We start from the raw sequence: 20,602 nt of genomic DNA, 5'->3' as shown, positions 1-20,602 counted from the left end.
TTGTGCAGAATAAGGAGATTATCAACAATTTCAATCTTGGACTCACATCAACTGTTCTCTCACCAGATTCACAAACTGTGGAATCTGTGCCATCCAAAATATCTAAGCGTGGTATCCAGGCCAATGCACTTGTTATCTCCTGCCATTCTCTATAAGCAATCAAAGAGTTGGATTTCAAGGTATAGGCTACAAGATATTGTGAAAAATCTGAGGATACTTTGGGTTTGCTTCCAATATTTATCGTTAAATACCACTGCAGTAAGGACTTAAGAATTATTAGTGTTTGCAGCTGTGGACAGGCAGAAGGGAAGTGTTTTGCTCTCTTTCCCTACAATTTCTCTTTATTTTGTTACTGTCATGCAAACCAAAATGATTCCAGTGTTATTACAGCAACTACTTGGTGAAACCATGTGATGCACCACCACTCTTTAGTATATCTTGGGGTATGCCACTCAGCTCAGCAACCACTCTGAAAGTAGAAAATAACCAGCATAGGGAGACAATCTCAACTTCCCACATGAATCCTCATCCCTCATCTGTCCAGTACACACATTGGTTCTCCTTGCTGTACATCTCCAGTTGCCAGAGCCAAGGAACAGGGGTGGTGAGCTCTTGGGCACTGCTGTGAAGAACTGTACAGATGCAGCCATTGACTGCTGCACTGGGGGAGCACAGCAGCAGGTGTTCCCAGTATTATTCCCCATTTGATTAATTTCCCGTCCCTTCTTCTGTAGGATACTCAAGACTTTACTAAAACCCACAACATTTGTTTGGAAGCAAGAGGAAAGCAGGAGATTCACGGGAGATGCTGGAATTCTCTATAAACTTCTATTTTTTATTTTAAAAAACCCAAGGAACTCAAATAAAATGCCCCAGCTTAATTTCTGAAGCACCACCAGGACTTTGGAATTACAGACCTGGAGGGTTGTAATGTAACCCCCCAACCAGAGCATGACAGCCTGCCTGTTCTTCACTGACCCATCCTGGCAATTAGTAATACTGCCATAATCTGTGAAACAGAAGGAGATTCAATGAATCAGGTATGTAAACAGCCTAATGATTTGTTTGTGTTGATAAGGGTTTTTTTTTCTGGTACAACCCACTTTTTCCATTCTTCCAAGTTCATAAGAGGTGAATTCAAATCACTTTTTAACCCAACGATTTTTAGTAAGTGGTTTCATCTGATTTTGTACAGGTAATAAAGTTCAATTCAGCACTTATAGAAGCACATTTTCATGCTGTTGAAAAATTTTTATAAGTATGAGCATCTGGTAACTGTGGTTGCTTTTGTAATTGGATGCCATACTGGAGAATTTCAGAGGCACACTTATAGAAGTAACATTGAAAAAAATGAACCTTTTCATTTTCATTTTTAGTTAGTACCTCTTTAAAGGAGGTACATTCATGCTGTCCCTCTGAATGTGACATTAGCACATGATTGTAGAGTTTGTTTTTTTTGCATTCTGTGAGAAACAGCTCTTAGTCTAGTCAGAAAAATTGTGATATAGTGTTTTTTCTGAAGACGATGGTATTAGGTGTAGTCCTGATTTATTTCTTCAGAAAATTCTTACTGAATGAAATACTTAAGATGAATTTTGGAACCAAATATTTTTATGAATTTAACAGGTAATACTGTGAGGTCTACTTCAGCTTCCACTGGGAAAAGATTTTAGGAACAGACTCCATTTTCATTTTGCTGGGCTGTTTTTATATAACAATAGCTGCATTGGTTTGTCTGTCTCTATGCCTGAGAAGGTGGAAAAGTTGCAACTGTGATCAGATAAGAGGTTAAATCTAGCTTAGATGGAATAATATGACTATGATGATCACTTTACAGACTTTTAACCGTGATTTAAACAAATTTTATAAACTCATTAGAAACTCAGCAAGAATCAGAGATGAGAGATGTTCAACACAGCAAGGCATACTCCGGGATATTTTTTCTCTAATGTGTTTATCCAGCAATTCATTCTCCATGGGCTTTTTTTTTTCTCCTGTAGAAAGATCAGAGCAGTGTAAGTCTAAAAGAGTAGTAGTAGTGAGTAGTAGAAAGACACAGCACTACACTGTTTTTCAAGCCATATGCTATTTCCGTGATGCATGCATATTTCTGAGAGTACCAATTTCAGCACACATCAACCACAGTGCTTGTTCAGTCTGTAAATGTTTGAATTGTAAAGATAAGTGGAAAATGCAGACAAAGCTGATGACCAACAAATTACACACAAGATACGTCTGCATTTGGTTTTGTCAAGTCAAAATTCCTTCATTTTGAGAAGTGTTTAAACTGCATTCTTGACCGCTGCCGAACAGGTATTTATTTACACCCACTTGCTTACAAAGCCCAAAAAAAGTCTTTCACAGTAATATGCATGTGAAGAGTGCACAGCCCAGTCTCGCCGTGCAGACATGCACCAGCAGCAGGGATGCCCTGGCGGCAGCACCCCTATAGCAGGGAGGGGGCAGCCTGTCGGGCTCCCAAAACGCGGGGCGCTGGATGCCCCCCTGTCCCGGTGCGGGGCGGCGCGGGCTGTGGCACTGCCCCGGCGCGGGCGGAGCTGCGGGGGGAGCGGGGCGAGCCGCCCGTGGCGCTCCTGTTTCTTCATTTAGTAACAAAAAAAGCTGTTTACTCTACCCCGCCAGCCCGAAGCTGGATGTCTTCTCAGCCCGCCGGGGAGGGGAGAAGGAGGTGGGCTTGGCAGGGCGAGCCCAGCGCATCCATCCCGAGGAGAGTGAGCGCTCCCGCGGGGGATCCGCGGGCTGCTCCGGGCTGCTCCGGGCTGCTCCGGGCTGCCGAGACTGTCGCCGGGAGAGCAGCCTGGGGGGTACCCAGGGACTCCTGCGCCGCCTCTCAGGACGCGTTTGCCGGAGAGTTGGGCGGCTGTTTTCCCTTGGGCTGCGGATGAGAGGTACAGGTGGGTTTTTCTTCCAGCGTTCTGTGCCACCCCCCTCCCAGACAAGTGCGAAAAAGTTTGTGGAGGAAGAATCATGAGGTGAGGTTGGGTGGAGAGGCTTTTGCTTGGTGCAGTGTAGAAGCCTGGGGAGAGCCGGTGTGCTGGGGAGGTGCTGTCAGAGCCCGAGGCTGCAGCCGTCCCGGCCGAGGCTCCTCATCGCTTCAGCCCAGCTCAGGGGAGGATCTGTCTCATTTACTCTTAGCACAGACATTTCTGTGCAAAAACTTCCTCTTTGCATGGAAGAGGGGTTACCTTAACTTTTAATACACTAAATAAAAGTAGGTTTTATTCCAAAAGCAGTGGGTTTACCACACTTTTGAATTTTTTTTTTTTTTTTTTTTGGGGTTCTGCATTTACAATGTTCTTGTTTTAATATCTGTCTTTCTCATGGTTATGAACTGCTAAACATAAGTCTATTGATCTGCATACAAGAGGTTCTCCCATGGAAGGGGCTGGGAGATACCTAAACATATGAACCACAGAACCTCCTCTCAGACTTCTAGCTTAGTTGTAAAGATCTATCTCAGGGTCTCTTGAAACCTTGCAGTGTGGCTTAGGGCATGGAAAAATAGTTCAGAACAGATGGAAATTTTGATTTCAATGTTGTAGAGTCCCATGCAGTCCTCCAACTTTCATCTGTGTTTGAAACAATTATTTCAGGTGATACCTCTGGTTTTGGAGGCTTTCTGTTAAAAAATAATTCAGTTTCTCACCTGGAAGATAAGGTTAAGTGTATGTCAACTTAAATTGTCAACAATGTCAACAATACTATTTCTGCCATAATTCTGTCATCAGGTCAAAAAAATTGATTCTTCCTTCATGAAATTTCTTCTGGGATTGTCCTTGAAATGTTATGTGAGGTTTTTTGTTAGTTTTTTTTTTTTCCTTTGCTGTTGTTGTTTTTTTTTTTTTTTATTTTAACTTTTCAGTAGAAAGCTAAGTTCTTAAATGAAGGAAAAAAATCACTGTTTCAAAATTGATTTTTATATAAACTGAAAAACAAGTTGATTTAGACTATGTGGATATGTCAATATACGGATTTTTATTTTATAGCTTCCTTATATCAGAATTGAATCATTTGGATAGAAGAGGGTAATGTAAGTTTTTTTAGTAATAAGATTTTGAAGTTTCATTTTATTTATTTATGCATTTTCCTCAGCTTTTAAACACTGAAAGTGAATTAAGCATCATCTTTGGTATGTTGCACAACTTTGCAAGGGAAGATGGTAAAGAATCTGTCATTTAGAAACAGTGAATAAGTACATGTAAGAAAATAACCCAAAACAATTCTAAACACTTAAAGCTAATATGTTCAGTAAGTTATATTGAGGCAAAATGAGAAAGAAAAATCAGCCTGACTGTTGTAGGATACCGCTCAAACTAATGTGTGGGGGTCAAGGGCAAAAAGAAGCCTTACACTCTCAGTAGTAAAGCCTGTGCTCCCAGAAGCTGATTTAACATCTTCTGAAACCTTATTTTTTTCCAACAGACTGCTTCAGAGAAAATACAAGCAGTGATGGGTGTCTGTTTTGTCGTATCTTTAGACTTCTACTGTCAGAACCAGTTAACAGATGCAGCATTTAATAACTATGGATGTTAAATGAACTTTTGGCCCATTTCACCTGGCCATATATTTTGTATCACCTTGGGTATGATTTCCGTTCCATGTCAACTCAAACAAATCCGGAGGGGCAAATTGGGTGCTCATTTGTTTGTCTTGGATGCAATTGCAGGTTTTACTGTTTTGGGGTTTTTTAACATTTTTTGAGAAGCAGAATTGGCAAAATTAGATAGAGTTCAATCCTGCAAGGTCCTGAGTTTGCTAGGATTTGGGATGGTTCAGGTTGTCCTGCTAGATCACAGGGCTATCAGTTATGATGTAATCCCTATTAAACCAAGCTATCTATCTGAAGAAAAAAAAAAAATAAAGTGAACCTTTCAACACAAAAGCTCATCTACAGGTGTTTTTCAGCAATACTGTGTATTATTCATCTAAATGCTATTATTAGGTAAAAATTGGACCCATTTTTCAAGGAATTGTTACGGGAGTTTAGAAGCTTTTCTGAAATCTGAATTTGGCTTGTACTTCATCTGAAGGTGTAAGAAACTTAGCACTTTATGCATCAGCTACTGAAAAGAGACTTTGACATAGCCCAACTCTTCAGATACCTTCCTCTGAAGGCCTCTGTCTCCTACATTTATCCAAAACTTCTTGAAGTACACCTTTGTGTGTCCTGCTTGTCGTCTTTCGATACCACATGGCTTGACCTTCACAGTTTGCATAATAACATTTTAAAATATATCTTCCACTCATTTTTCTGGGCATTAATGTGTCTTTCCCCAACACACCAGAGTAGAACTCATCCTGCTAAAGCTGAGTGAGTTGTGGTCCGTGGAGAAATGGCTTGGGCACTGGTCTGTGCCTTCACGCCTGGTGTCAGACTGCTAAATTTTAGTCAGCTAAGTCCTATCCAGGGAGTAGATGTCCTTTTATAAGCACTATAAGTATGAACTCTTGACATGTCGTTAGAAATGCAGGATGTATGTGACTGTGTATAATAGACATACACTTTATTATTTATATTTTGAGCTTAATAGAATCATAGGAGTTTGTGTTGGAACACACATGTAAAGGTCCTCTAGTCAAAGCCCCCATCTATGAGCAGAGCCATCTTCAACTCAGTCAGGTTGTTCAGAGCCTTGTCCAATCTCACCTTGAACATTTTCAGGAATAGGGCATCTGTCACATGTGTGGGCAACCTGTTCCAGAGTTTCACTACCCTTGTTTTAAAAAACTTCATTATATCTAAACTCACCCTTCTTTAGTTTAAAACTGTTCCCCCCACCCTATTGCTACAAGTCCTGCTTAGAAGTTTTTCCCCATCTTTCTTTAAGGTCCCCATTAAGTACTGAAAGGCTACAGCAAGGTTTCTCTGGAGCCTTCTGTTCTCCAGGCTGAACAACTCCAACCCTCTCAGCCTGTCCTCATAGGAGAGGTGCTCCAGGCCACTGATGATTTTTGTGGCCCTCCTCTGCACTTGATCCAAGAGGTCCATGCCTTCTTGTAAGATAGAGATACGTAAAGTTAGTCATATTTCCTAGGGGGATTATAAACTTTGGCTTTGTCTAACACAAAAGCTGTGATGCTTTAACAATACTGATGATATTGTTTAGAAGCTTTGCCTGTGGTTATTCTTGTAAAATTAATTTCCACATATATAATCTGTAGCAAAAATTTTAGAATGCCATCATAAATATTTCTAAGTGTAACGAATTCATCTTCGGGGAGGAAAAAATGGCATCAGTAACTGAAATAGCCTGCATGTAAATAATTTTCAGTGTCTTCAAATTTTGAAGCCAATATGCTTTGCAGAAGGGAAGAGCAGATAGGAATGACCTTAGTTGTATTCTGCAGTAAACAGTTGTGCAAACAGATGAGAGAAAACTGTCTTTGAGCTGATGGCAAAAGAATAGGTTAGTTTATAAAAGCTAAAGTGTAATCAGAATCATTAAAAAAAAGATTATTCTATGACTGAGTTTATTGTTTATTTCACTGTACATCGTGTGTGCCTGCGAATTCTGAAGTTCTCCTTTGGCACAGCGCCACCCTGTTTTTTTTGCTACAAAAAAAAAGTTCACTAAGTACATTTAGTGACTGAGAAATGCCCAGTATCGTAGTTTCTAATCAGTTGTTACTACATTTGGGTTTTCTTCCACTAAATTTTAACTCTTCTTTTTAACACAATTATGAGTAAATTTTAAGCATATTGATGGTTAGATCTGGTTGTATAATAAGCACTTGTATTTAATAAAGTTATAGATATAAGTTCTATAACCTTCAACCACCACTGAATAGGAGATAATTTTTTTTCAAATTGGTAGAAAGAAGATTTCAAAAGTTGTTTCCCTTAGATATGCTACCTGAGACCCTTACCAACCTAAATTACTATGTACCTCCTGAAAAGAAGAAAAAAGCAGAAAGCATCAGTGTTTCAGATTCTCAATGACCTAACAGTAGAAGGTCTATGAAGTGTACATAATTTAGTCACCAGAAAAGAATGTAAAGACAGACTGTATATGTTAGAGGCCAAAATCACTGCAAAAATGAGATATATTTAGCACAGTGAGTTTGTGAAGGTAGGGAAATAGATGAAATGCTTGTTCTAAAAATTCATCAAGACACAGATATGATAAAAGGAAAAAGCAAACTATTTCTACATCTTCAATAAACTCTGACCTTACCTTTTTCCAGTTGTTAAACACATATTTTTCTACAAGACAATTTCCAGAAAGCAATGGTTAGGAGTAGTATGGAAGATGTCCCATTTTAAAATGCATGTAATCATTCTAGGAGTACATGACAACTGAAAGAGAAGCTTTCATATTTTTTAGTTCAGCAAGCTATGGGTATTGGGCGTTTTGCACCGAGGAGTGTTAAATTCCTACATATATGTATATATGCATATATGCATCCATCTCCATTTTTATGGAAAATTCTGTGCAGAATTTGTCTGCAAACACATAGAAGGCAGGCAAAGCAGTTGTATGTCCACATTAAGTGCTATTGCTTCACAAAACCAAACCAAACCAGAACAAAAAAACACACAATGTGTGCAGGTAAACAAATTCATGTGGTGGGAGAAACATATGAGGCTTTGGGTGTCTGGCTGCTTTATAAATAATGAAGGAAGACATCTGTCCACTGGTAAATACGGGAAGAGAGAAATTGATATCACAAATCTGCCATCCTTTCTAAGCACACAAAACACAGAATTACAGGATATGTCAAGTTGGAAGAGATTCACAATGGTCATTAAGTCCAGTTCCTGGCCCTGCACAGGACCATGCCCAAGAGTCACACCATGTGCCTGAGAGTATCATCCAAACACTTCTTGAAATCTGTCAGGCTTGGTGCTGTGACCACTTCCCTGGGGAGCCTGTTCCAGTTCCCAAACACCCCCTGGGGGAAGAACCTTTTTCTAATACTCAACCTCAACCTCCCCGACAGAACTTCAGGATATTCCCTTGGGTCTTGTCACTGGTCACAACAGAGAAGAGATCAGTGCCTGCTCCTCCTCTTTCCTTACAAGGATATTGTAGACTGCAATGAGGTCTCCCCTCAGTCTCCTCTTTCCTGGGCTGAACAGACCAAGTGCCCTCAGATGCTCCTCATACAGCTTCCCCTCAAGGCCCTTCACCATCTTCGTTGCCCTTCTTTAGACACTCTCTAATACCTTAACATCTTTCTTATATCATGGCACCCAAAACTGTCACAATATTCAAGGTGAAGCCTCACCAGGGCAGTGCAGAGCGGGACGATCCCCTCCCTTGACTGGTTGGTGATGCTTTGGCTGATGCCCCCCTAGGACATGGTTGGCCCTTCTGGCTGCTGAGGCACTGCTGACTCATAGACAATTTGCCATCGACCAGAGCCCCCAGGTCCCTTTCTGTGGCACTGCTTTCTAGTATCTCATTCCCTAGTCTGTGCATGCCCCATCCCAGGTGCAGAATCCAGCACTTTCCCTTGCTGAACTTCATATGGTTGGTAATTGCCCAGTCCTCTAATTTGTCCAGGTCTCTCTGCAGGGCTTCTCTGCCTTTGAGGAAATCAGCAGCTCCTCTGAGTGTTGTGTCATCTGCAAGCTTGCTTAGTAGCCCTTCCAGTCCTGCATCCAAGTAATTTATGAAGATGATAAGACAGTAGATCTTGAGGGACTGCACTTGAATTTATTCTTTCTTAGTAAAGAAATACTTTCTCTTTCTTCTGAATTTTTCAACATTTTAATTAAGGTCTTGCCAAGACTGAAGCTTCACTTGGTGTGGATTGACTTAACGTGGAGGAAGACAGAGTTCTTCCTCTGGGAAACTGCTACAAAAGATATGTCTTACCATGCATTTTCTCACCTGAGGAACTTTGCTAGGAATTTGCAAGGAATCACCTCCATGCTATACTGTGAGCTAGGGAAAAACTTAGAACAACCAAGGACATATTAACAAATTTTTTTTTCTGCTAAAATCAGAGTGAAAACTGAAAAGACTGAAAGATATTTGTTACGTTTCAAAAAGGAAGGAACTGTTAGTAAATTAGGTACCTATGTTTTGGTGTTTTATGGACTTGTTTTGTTTTTACCATTTCTTTTCTTCTGTATTTTCAGAAAGACACCCATTGTCAGAGGAAACAATGGCAGCTGCCCTTGCTAGGGCTGTCCGTTTACTGTGAAAGAGGAGACCATGCTGAAGCATCTTTTTAAAATATCTTCCATTGTGAGCAGAAGAAAAGATCATCTAACATGATCTTAGGTTTAAATAACAGAGATGAATTTGTCATGATTTTTTGCTTGGTTCTGCTGCCCTGGAGTTACTGCAGAGCAGACCACTGGAAAGACAGAATGCAGGAAAATACTCTTGTGCTGCATATACAGTATTTCATATCTGCATAAATATGCAAGAGGTATCTTACCTAAGCAAAGGTCAGAAGACTTCTGAGATTATTTGACCTGTGATGGAACGACTCTTCTGGGAAACTGCTGGAGTACTTCAGCCACAGGCACCCAGCATCTCTGCCCCCACTGATATGTGCCAAAGTCCAAAATGAACCACACTTGGACATACAACTTGAGCTTTGATGCACCTGCAGATCCTGTTGAGCCAAGGGCTGGACTCACGAGAAGTGGGCACACAGTAGTGGCTGTTTTTCTTGGATTTATCTTGGTTTTTGGTTTCTTGAATAACTTAATTGTCCTCATCCTCTTCTGCAAATTTAAACCCCTTCGTAACCCGGTCAACATGCTCCTCCTGAACATCAGTATCAGTGACATGTTAGTGTGCATCTCAGGCACTACCCTCAGTTTTGCATCTAACATCCGTGGCAAGTGGATCGGAGGGGAGCATGCTTGTAGGTGGTATGGCTTTGTCAATTCCTGCTTTGGTAAGAATTCAATGGTAATTCTTTACTCTCCTTTTTTTTAATACTGAAGCAACTTGATCAGTGAGCTCAATGCTGCTCTGTGCTAAACAGAAGGATACTTTAATTGCCATGTTATGGTCAAACACAACTGAAATCCATAATTTAAAACATTTGACAAAAGACTTTATGAGAGAGAAGTGGAGATCTAGTGAGTATTTCCTAACATATCGCATTCTTTGAAATTACTTATGTTTTAAGAGTTAAAAGTGGAATATAGAAAGAGGCAAGCCACTTCAAAGAGTTTAAGTGTATGAATGTATATAATACTTCCCTCTTTTTCAAAAAAATCTGTGCCATTGCAGAACTACAGGTCCCTCAGTGCTATTTCTAACATAAATAAAGCCACCTGAAAGTACTGTCTTTACCATTAGTAATTATCTGTCAATCTATAATATGAATACCTCATGTCCGGGATAATGAGTTTTCATTATTACATGCTTTCCGTTCTCCTGCAAAGCAAAATTTTTATTTTAAAATTACATCCTTGCAGATTCAACAGCAAATTAAGTCTTAGGAATAGATTTGTCAGAAGTGATGGTAAAAGCATTCAGTGTTCTTTATCTTGACCAGACAAAACTTTTTTGCAACCAGCTTTTTTACTGCTGGATATAAATGTTTTAACTGGAAATTACTTTAATTGTTAAAAAAGATAAAGGACAAAGTACAGACACAGGGAAGCCTTCATCCTCCAAGGTGGCTTGTTGCTTTAAGATTTGTGTCACCAAGCAGTGATTCTTTCTTCATATATTCTTATATTAAAAAAAGATTGATTAAGGCATAAACTGGCCTGTGGGTGCATGTCTAGGTGTGATCCTTATCTCACCCAGACTGGGGGACTCGGTACAGCTCCCTCTTGCTGTACATCCTTGCTTTGGTGCCTTCAGGCCACCAGGACAGGACGAGCGCAAGCCTGGCTCTTCTCGCACCCTGGATTGCAGTGCATCTCCTGCAGGCTCTTTGGCCCACAGTTCTTGGTGTAGAAGCCAGTGGTGCATCCAAATCCATGTTTTCTACCTGAATTATAAGCTTTTGCTGTTTCGAGTGGTGTGGTCTCTGGTACCTGTCCCTTCCTCAAATGTGTTCTGCACTGATGACCATTGATGCAGCCTGGCAGCTTCCCCTGGGAAGCTGCTGTTTTGCCCAAAGGGAAGTCTTGGGAGTTAGCAATGTGTAACATAAAAGCACTTTGGCCATCCAAAAATAGACCCCATCAGTAATACTTCGGCTTGTTTTGGTGGGTTGTTTTTGGTTTGGTCTGTGCAGAGCAGAATGACAGGTCTTACAGGTTTCATTTCCATTTTTGTGAGTTTTATGAATTTCGGTATTTCTGTAGTTGGTCTTCTTGGGAAGAAAGAAGTTAGGACTGCTTTTCTCCCTTGTTTGATTTAGCCTCTTTTTTATTATTATTATTTATCAGTGGGATGGAAGAATAACATTTGAAGGGGGGGGGGAAGGGTGGAGTTTTTTTGGGATTAGGAAAAAGTATGTTAATGGTTTGAAGCTGTTGGCTGCTGTCAGGATACATGTGAGTTACCACCCCAGTGACTTTGGAATTCAACCTGCAAATGAGGAAGTTTCTCCTGGGGTGACCTGATTGTAGAATAATTCTTCAAAGTCAGATCTGTATAAATTGGCAGGAGTGCAGATTTCTGTGCTAACCTCTTTTGATGTAAGAGTTTCTGCTGTAGTTCTTAAAATGGATTAGATCATAAAGGAACACACAAGCAAACAAAACGGCAAAACCCAGAATGCCAAAGGTGACCTCAGATCCTCTGAGTGATGTTGGCCCTGTCAGCAGGGTGTCCTGGGCAGCTGAGGCAGCCTAAGTGCAGGTAGTGCACAGTGCTCGTGACAGTCTTGCAGTGCTCACATTTTTTCTTTCATCAGTGGGTATAAAGGGCATACTGAAGAAGTTTGTTCACAGAGTTACAATTAAAAGATGTTTACTTACGTAAAGAAAACAACATCCTTAAAGGAACTACTAGGAGCAGGCTGCCTAACATTTATATGTCCATAAACAAATTGTATCTGTTGATAAATACCATTATTCATCAGGTTTTATGACTTTTTGTACTCCAGAATGTGCTGAAAAAGAGCTACTGTAGGTTTGCAGTGTGTTGATGGCTTTTTCATGTCTTCATAGCACTTGAAAACAAAAGGCTTTTTTTTAAATTTTAATTTTTAACATTCAGTGTGCACTGTAAATACTGTAGACTGAACAAGGATCCATTGAATGGAATTGTTAAATTTTTTTGTGGCTATTAGAAAGTAACATGAGAGAGTTGTGAGGGTTTCATTGAGACTTGCAGGTATTATTGCTAAAACAAAAAACAAATAGCATCTCATTAATTGTAGGATTATTTTCCTTGTCTTCTGTGACCTTTGGAAAAATTGTATAAAACTTATTGTAGTGATTCAGAAACTGAAGATATGGAAAATCATGTATATTCTGTGTCATAAACTGATGGTTGAAGACATTGATTGGTGCAGTGTAGTTACTGAGTATAATCATAGAGTCATAGAATGGTTTGGATTGGAAGGGACTTCAAAAACCATCTAGTTCCAACCCACATTCAAACTGTTAAAATATTTTAAAATACATTTAATTCTTAAAAGGCATCTGAAAATACTGTATTTTAATATGGGGTTTTTTTGCCTCTCACTTTTTCTTGGTGATACTGTGAAAGCCTCCTTTGGGTTTCATACTGAATTAAGAGTGAAGGTGTTATCCTCCAGGTTTGTGGCCTGGAGGAAACCTGAGACAATGAAAGCAGAAAGCTGAGATTTGTTTCAAACATAAAGGCGTGGTGAGATTCACTCTTTTTTCTTTTTTTTTTTTTTTTTTCTTTTAATCTCTAAAGTCTCTTACCTTTTTTGAAATCACATGACTGTTGCCCTGGAAGGTGATCTGGAAAACAGATCTGATTCTTCTTCCAACAGTATTGACAGTACATTGATGTCACTTAGTGTGAAATCAAGTAAGTTATTTACTGAACGATCCATTGCCTACCCCAGGCACTTAAAATCATGACTCAAGAACCAGCACCGGGGGGTTGCCATAGACACAAGGGAAAAAAAATATGGACAAAGTGAAGGTTTTTTGGTTTAATTACTTGTTGTTTTCCCCACGTCTACTTTGTGGTTTCAAACCATTCACAAAAAGCAGAAGGTTTTAAAGCTATCAGGAAGTGCAGATGCTGATCAATAAACATGTAAACGGGATTTTAAGGAGAAAATTAGATATCATGAGATCTGCTATGGAAGTAAGAGCTGTGGGGTCTTCATCCGGGGGAGCATTAGGAATGGAGCTAGAGAAGAAACAGCATGGTCTGTTTGCAGCATAAATGATTTTATTCTGGTGCTTGTGCATGTTTGCAGCTAAATAGGTCACAGCAGTGGAAACTGCACATGTCACTGAGTTGGGGAAATGGATGGATTTTTTAAATTTGCTCCCATTACCCACCACTTAGTCATGGTGGTTTGACAAGCTCATGGTTATACATTTAAGCAAACATGAAAAGGGACACAGGGACACGATCCGTTTTCCCAACTGAACTCCGAGTAAACTTTGCAAGCAAGGTGAAATAAGGACAGTTAAATATATAATAAAATTATTAAACATTAGATTTTAATTTAGGAAAAATATATTATTTAGTAAAGTACTCCCATAGAGCCCATATATATATGAAGTGATATGCCGTCCTAAGATTAGGTTTGTCTTGCAGTTCTCTTCATCTCAACATAATCTCTCCAGTGTCTTTTTAAACACTACAAATCTCTGGACAGATGAAAATTTTCAGAAACATTCCATTAATGTAGACTTCCCAAAATATGTAGGACAAGCAGAATTTGGGACCAGATGAATTCTGGAGTTCATTTTCAGAATCACTATTATATGTCAGGATTAACTATTAAGTAGATTAAAACATATGGGAAAGACAAAGAGCTTTCTCTGGCTCCAGAAATCCAACACTAGATTCTAATACAGGAAAAGTTTCAAGGCACACTACTAGCAGGGATATTTCTGTGACTGTTGACCTCTTAGCTCTTGTTTTCAGGTGTCTGCTGGTTGTTTTCTCTTTCTTAACCTTCATGGTTGTTAAAATACCTGGAAGTTTGTCTGAGAAATTTTGATTCCAAAATTTCACTGTTAAAAATGAATTCAGATTAGAGGACCCAGGGATGCCTATGCCATGTGAAAACTCTGCGACTTGAGGCTGTGTCTTACTGCACAGCATCCTGTTTGTCCTGGATACCAGGGAGGGCTATGTTTCTAAACCTCTTTGTACTGAAATAGGGCATCTGGACATGTCTTTATGTCCATTGATAAATCAAGGTCATATCTAAATGAGGAATTTAAAATTAATCTTTTTAAAAACCCTGTAGCACTCACTTCTAGGGGTAGATAATCTTTTTAGTCATATTAAATCAGTTATTGAATTATTCCCTTGTAAACTGCCAGAGAAGACACAGAATAAGAAATGGAGCTGCTCATGTTTTTTTCTTTAAAGTTCAGCTGCCTTGAACAAATGCCTTAAAAATAATTTTCTTTTTAATATTTTATCTTGATTTCATATGCTGTGTTTTTGACTCATTGCACTAAACTTACGTACTTATTTTAGAGTACAGACTTCTAACATACTGGAAATTCCCTGTTTATGAGATGCAGTTGAGACCTCAGATGTAAGAAATTACTCTCCTGTGAAAAGACGCATTTATTTCCATGAGTAAAGACATAATCTCCCTTGGCTTGATCCTTTGGATCAAGTCTAAAGTTTTCTGAGCCTTGATGCAGCAAGTTCTCACCTCCCAGTACAAAGGCACACTTAGCAGCTCCTCACCTGGGTGCAGACCGTGGACAGCTCCTTTTCCAGTGGTCTTGGATGGAATTAAAGGTGATATTTCTATAAATATAGCTGATAGCAAGAACAGCTAATCAGTAGCATTTAGGAAAACATAGTTCTGCAAACAGACCATAGAAATGTTCTCTGTTTGAAATGCATAGACTCTGTTATGCCTGCAGTTAATGTGACCCGTGCAAGCTTCCATCAGTAGTTGGTCAGTAGCAGAAATAGTCTGCTTGCTCAAAGAGAGGGGTAGCAAAGAAGGTGCCTGACTCATGAAAGTAGGTCAAAGGTGTTTCTAGTTCCTTCATCTAAGAGGAGAAATGTCATTACCTAGAGGGCTTTAGTTATTTTAATACAGTGTAACAACTGAAAGTTTGTCCTGAATTTTTCCACATAATTTCAAGCACTTAATATGCATTAAATTGTATGGTAAATGGAAACAGGAAAGTACTTATTAAGGAGATATGTAATCTGACCTCCTCTGTGGCATCTCCTCTCTAGGGAAACTCAAGTTAGCCTGCTATACTTTTTATTTAAATGATTAATGAGGTAATGCTATATTATTAATTACAGTTTTCAGGGCCATATTTATATGGAAAAATGAAGTGCTCAATCCCTTAGAGACATGGAGTCATGTGACTAAAACCATTTTCCAAGCCCGAAGGCTTCTTTTATAATCAATAGAAAGCCAAATTTGTATTGCTAGCATGCAAACTGTCTGACGTATTTGAGACATTCTCTTCAGGATGATGTGAGCTGTGCCCTTAAGAACCCCTCTATTTCCACTGGCTATGAAAGAAACCCAAGCTCAGGAGTAGATACTTGTTCTGTACCTCTCTGGAGTCATGAGATGACCCTCATAAATAGGGTGCTTATTGCTCCTTTTGTCTTTCTGTAATTTTCTTACTTTTGATTATGATTCCCTCCTCACTTCAGTATCCTCTTCTTGGATGTTTGGTTTATTTCCATTTCCTATCAGCATAAAACACTGCACAAAGCTGAAATCACTTAGAATAGTTGTTCAGAGTGAGTATTTTTAAGACGACTGTTGTATTTCCATGAAGATGTGCCCAAGTCCTCTTTCTGATCTTAAGATCTCAAATTCGTCATGTAGGGAACATGCTGTCTGTTCTTCCTACAAGTAATTTGTAGACCGTAAATACCAGGTTGTCTGTTCAATTTACATGCTTCAAGTGGGGAGACAACTTGGGCAAAAGTTTTGGAAAATGTGATAAGGAAGAAATCATGCCATGCAGAGAAAGTGGAAATGGAAGACCTTATGTTGTACTTTAAGAGTTATTCCTGAAATCAGAGACTTCAGTCTGGTAGGTGCTTGAACACTGGTTTAGGATAAGAGAAGGTTTTGCCTTCTTGATGTCATTCAATTTGCCCATGTTTATAGGGTGTTACAGATTATGGGTGTTGATGCCCAATGGTGATAGGTCAGATCTTGTGGTGTGCAGTTGGTGTCTGTATCACCAGGCCTGGTTATTTCTCCCTTCCCTGGCCTGAGCAGCTCCAGCTGAGCCCCATCTCCACGCCATATTGCAGTAGGACTGTGGAGTGCCCCAGAACCCCAACAATTTCCTCTTCCTTCTCTCTCTCAGCTTTTAGCAGAGCAGAAATTCAAGCACATGGCTTAAACAGGAACTAGAGTGTGCTCTGAACTGGTCACTGATCCTCAGGTGCCCTCAGCTTGCATCAGCAGACGTGTAGGTGGAGACATATTTTCTCTTACCTGCCATCCTTAATGTTTTCTGACAAGTTTTGTTGTATGATAATCTAGAATCTGTTTTCCTAATGCCTGTACAAAAAAAAATCAGCAAAAAACATGCAGAGATACCAACAGTAAAGGGTGGACAACAGCTTGTGTATGTGTCCCTGGACAGAGGTTCAGAAGAACAGTAGAATTCTGTAAGGGAATCAGTAACTTCTTTGGCCTTTTTTGTGCATAGTTGTCAGTTGTCGATGTACAACAATGTTCAGCCCATGCCCAGAGTCTGTTTCCATGCATGTTCAAGTGACTACAGATTTCTGTCTACGTTTGATGCTTCCTATTGGACAGCCATGCCTGCAGTTTGGTTGCATAGTTTTGGTTCTATGTTATGAACCATGTTGCAGAACACTAGGGACTTCATGCAAGGAAGTACACAAATAACAGTACACAAATCAGCTCACATGGATACCTTGAATAGGAGTTTAAATGCAAAGACCACATTGGATTTCTTGCAAAATTATCCTGATGGTGAATTGAGTCTAAAAGGTCATGTATGTAAGCTCTGTTGGAGATAATGGAACAGTTTAATCACTGACATTTGCAGGCCCTTTTCCCTTATCCTGGGTCATGGCAATAATGCAGGCATTGCTATACCTGATGTCAGTTTTCTGTTAATTTAGGAAAAAGCAGAAAACAGCTCTGCTGGTAGTCAGGTCACACAGATGTGAAGAAATATGTCATTAAAATGTAGCTGGCTTTTTGGTCCCTCGATGGGTATAACGAAATAAACTAGGGCCCAGTAAATAATCAACATTCAATCAAAAAAATATGTATTAATGGACTTTGCTTGTGAAAGGCAAATCATGTTATTTTTAAGTCTGTGTTTAATAATCTCTAGGAACTGTTTAGACCATCTGCATGCTGACAAATCGGGACAGAATTCAGTAATTTTTGGAACATTTTTAAGCTTCTGTTGTAGGCCCTGAGGTATACCAGAGCCTGGATATTATCTTTGGCTGTTTAAATCCAAGTTTATATATCTAGTGACATTTTCTTAACTGATGACATTCATTTTCTATGTCTATTTTTTTTTTTTTTAGGAAGCATGTAAGCAGAATCTTCTAGTCTAGTAAGCAAATGAAACTTACAGGCTTTTCAGTAATAAAAGGGACACAGAACCATTGGCATAGTTCCAAGTGGTGACAAAATAATAGGTGATACCTACTAATTTCCCTTCTACCTCCCCTATTTTCTCAGCTGTGGCAGATACTCCATACTTAAAGTACTCACTAGGGTTGGGTTCTTCTTTTTTTTGTTTTGTTTTTTTTTTTTTTTTGGTTTTTTTTTATGTTAGTGTTTCTGCCATTTTTCTAATTAGAAAAGTCTATCAAGTGAGAAAATAATTTTGTTAAAAGAGTGTGCTGACATGGAAAAATAAGTTTCTTTGAAAGCTGGAGTTATCCTGTTTACATTTGTGTTTTTCTAAATATCAACACTAGCTGAAAAACTGCTTCTGAAACCAAAGATGCAGTAATGTCTAATAATAAACCACAGCTTGTATTGGTTTGCAGACCATTTACTGCTTCTGTGGATTTCTCAGCTAACATGATTCACCACTTTAAAAATCCAAATGCCTCCTATTTCTGGAAGATTTGTGGATTTGGTTTTGTTATGGGTTGTTTGGTGTTTTTTTCAATACTAACTCTTACCTCTGTCTGCTCCAATCTTTTCCATGATTGATACAGACAGGAGGAATATTTGATATCTGCAGACAGCAAATGCAAGGGAGTATGACTCCAAGTAGACATTTCCTTCCCCACCATCCCATTTCTATGAGATGTCCCTGTGCTTTGACTCCTGAGCAGCTCAGGACCTGGTTACCTCTGTCTCTCCTCGATGCTGTGCTGGCCCAGTGTAGATCAAGGGGTGAAGGTGGGTGAACATTCACCTCATAAAAGGCTGAAGTCTCCAGGTCCCTGGAGGCTGCTTGACTCCCCTGTCATCTGATCCAGATGGTAATGCCTCTAATCAAGGTCACCTTGGCAGCATCTTTTAAACCACCACTTTATAACAATGCCAGACTTCCCTTGCTTCAGCTGAAGGTTTCTCATGCCAGCTATCAGCATTGGGCTCAGTTGCTCTGGCCACAGGATGGCCAACAAGTCTTTCCAAAATGTGGTAGAACTATGTTACTTTTCCTGTTTGCAGTTTCTTAAACCTGTTTTACAGACAGATGTCAGGAAGTTAGAAGTACAGTCTCATCCTGTGGCCAGATACAAAATTCTACTGTTTCTTTAGAAAATAAGCAGCCATAACACAGAAGGCTAGCGACTTGCTGGGGTAAGCTGAAAATCTACATATATTTCACGGTGTTTTATTAGAGGCAGACATTCACTATCTGCAAATTTTCTAGCGTGTTTTTCAATTATATCTTCAACTGTTTCTTTTCCCTTCCCATTTTCTGTTGTTTCTGTTTGTTCCACTAATGCAGTCAAGTGCAGAAATAGTAGATAACTATGGCAAGAAGGAATCAAAGTGAACAGGCTTCAAATTAGTCAATAGATGGAAACTGGTTTATTCTGAATTATCTTTGAGGAGATTTATAACAGTAGAAATTTGTTCAGGACCAAGTAACTATCAGAAAAAAAAAGGCATCAAAAAAACCAGACTTGATTGTGAAAATTTTTCATGAGGAATAGTCAGATACTCTTAAAAACAACAATGTAAAACTTTGCTTAGATTAGGACTCCAGCAATTTCAAAGTTTCAAAACTATTAGTCAGTTCATCTGTATGGCATTTTATTGCTTAATCTCTAAGTGTTGTCCAAGTCTAGTACGACCTCTGAGATAGTACTGGAATAGCACTTTGAGCTAAGAAATGGTATGAATTTTACAAAAGCATATATCCCCTTTAACTTGTCCTGATGAAAATTTTAGGACACACGGTGGTTCAGTACAGTGGGTCTGCATTGGACTTAATTCTTATGTGCGTGTGCATGCTGAAGCATTAATGTTTGCCAAATTTACAGTTTTTGGGTTATTTCTGTTCTGTCCTCAGGCTGTTTGTGGTGTTACCGGGGGACCTTCTTAGACTGACACGTTTAATCACCCTAATTAAATTAGGTAAACTGTTAGGGAGCTGCAGCAGGCAGCCCAAGGCAGAGCATGTTGGGCTGCACTGCCTTTCCCTTCTGCACAGCAGAACAAGCACTTCATAGGAGGTCATGCCTGTGGCTGATCCATCTGCATTAGTGTAAGTTCAGCAGGAGTTAATTAGACACAGTTCTAGGGTAGGAATTAACACGGCGGGGATGAGGAGTTGGAAATACTGCCTCTTAATGGAAGGGTTGAGTATGTACATGGTACTTGGGCATATATTATGTATATGTTCTGTACACTGACTGTGATGCACCAAGAAATTTTTCTCATGCAAGACTTTTTAACAAATCCCAGTCGTTTGCCCTAATTTATCCAAACTGACAACTTTTTCTCTGTTTTTGAACTGCTCAGTTTTCACAGAAAGAATGTGTGGCAGCCCAAGAGTGCCAAGGTCCAGCAGTTCCTGCATGAGGTCATTGGGGATTGCTTTACTGTATATACCTCTTAAAACTGAAAATATATTTCTAAGTAATATCCTTGTGAGAGGCAAAGACGGCATCACAAGAATAGGATGAAAGGCTGCTAGATAAATATGCCAGTCAGGATTTATATAGGCTTTTTCTAATGAGTAGAAAGCAGGTTATGAGGCAAGACAAAGCCAGAGCTTAATATTCTTTGAGATAACAGCAGTAGATGTATCACCATCTGGTTTGCTCCATGTAACAGTTTTTCTCTATAGGTCAGTGCACCACGGGGTGTTTAACAAGGGTAAGTATGAGTTTTAGAAGTTTTATTATCTTTTCTAGAGTTGTGGGCACTCAGACCTTTGGTAAAGAAATATTAATAGCAGATACAAGCAGGTAATGGCCTCTTACTCTACTGTAGTTGTTCCTTCTTATTATTTCAATAACTAAATAATAGTTGTTGTTTGCAAAGGATTGTATGTACGTACTAAGTATTTGCCATTTAAAGTATTTTGTCTAGCTACACTTCTAGAATACTAAAGTTAGTATAACTA

General features: G+C 39.4%; 1 protein-coding gene across 1 annotated transcript in view; it reads left to right on the top strand.

Moving 5' to 3' along the window:
• The first annotated feature begins 9,367 nt into the window (after positions 1-9,367).
• Positions 9,368-20,602, top strand: part of LOC114066980 (pinopsin-like) — a 77,598-nt gene continuing 66,363 nt past the window's right edge. Inside the window, exon 1 of the mRNA XM_027902110.1 lies at positions 9,368-9,882. Coding sequence (XP_027757911.1) covers positions 9,546-9,882 — 337 coding nt within the window. The 5' untranslated portion in view covers positions 9,368-9,545. The remainder of the gene's footprint in view (positions 9,883-20,602) is intronic.

This window comes from Empidonax traillii, unplaced genomic scaffold (genome assembly GCF_003031625.1).
Source record: "Empidonax traillii isolate 1590-97213 ecotype Southwest subspecies unplaced genomic scaffold, ASM303162v1 scaffold841:size302398, whole genome shotgun sequence".
Classification (NCBI taxonomy): Eukaryota; Metazoa; Chordata; class Aves; order Passeriformes; family Tyrannidae; genus Empidonax; species Empidonax traillii.
This window is presented reverse-complemented; position numbering and strand designations above follow the sequence as displayed.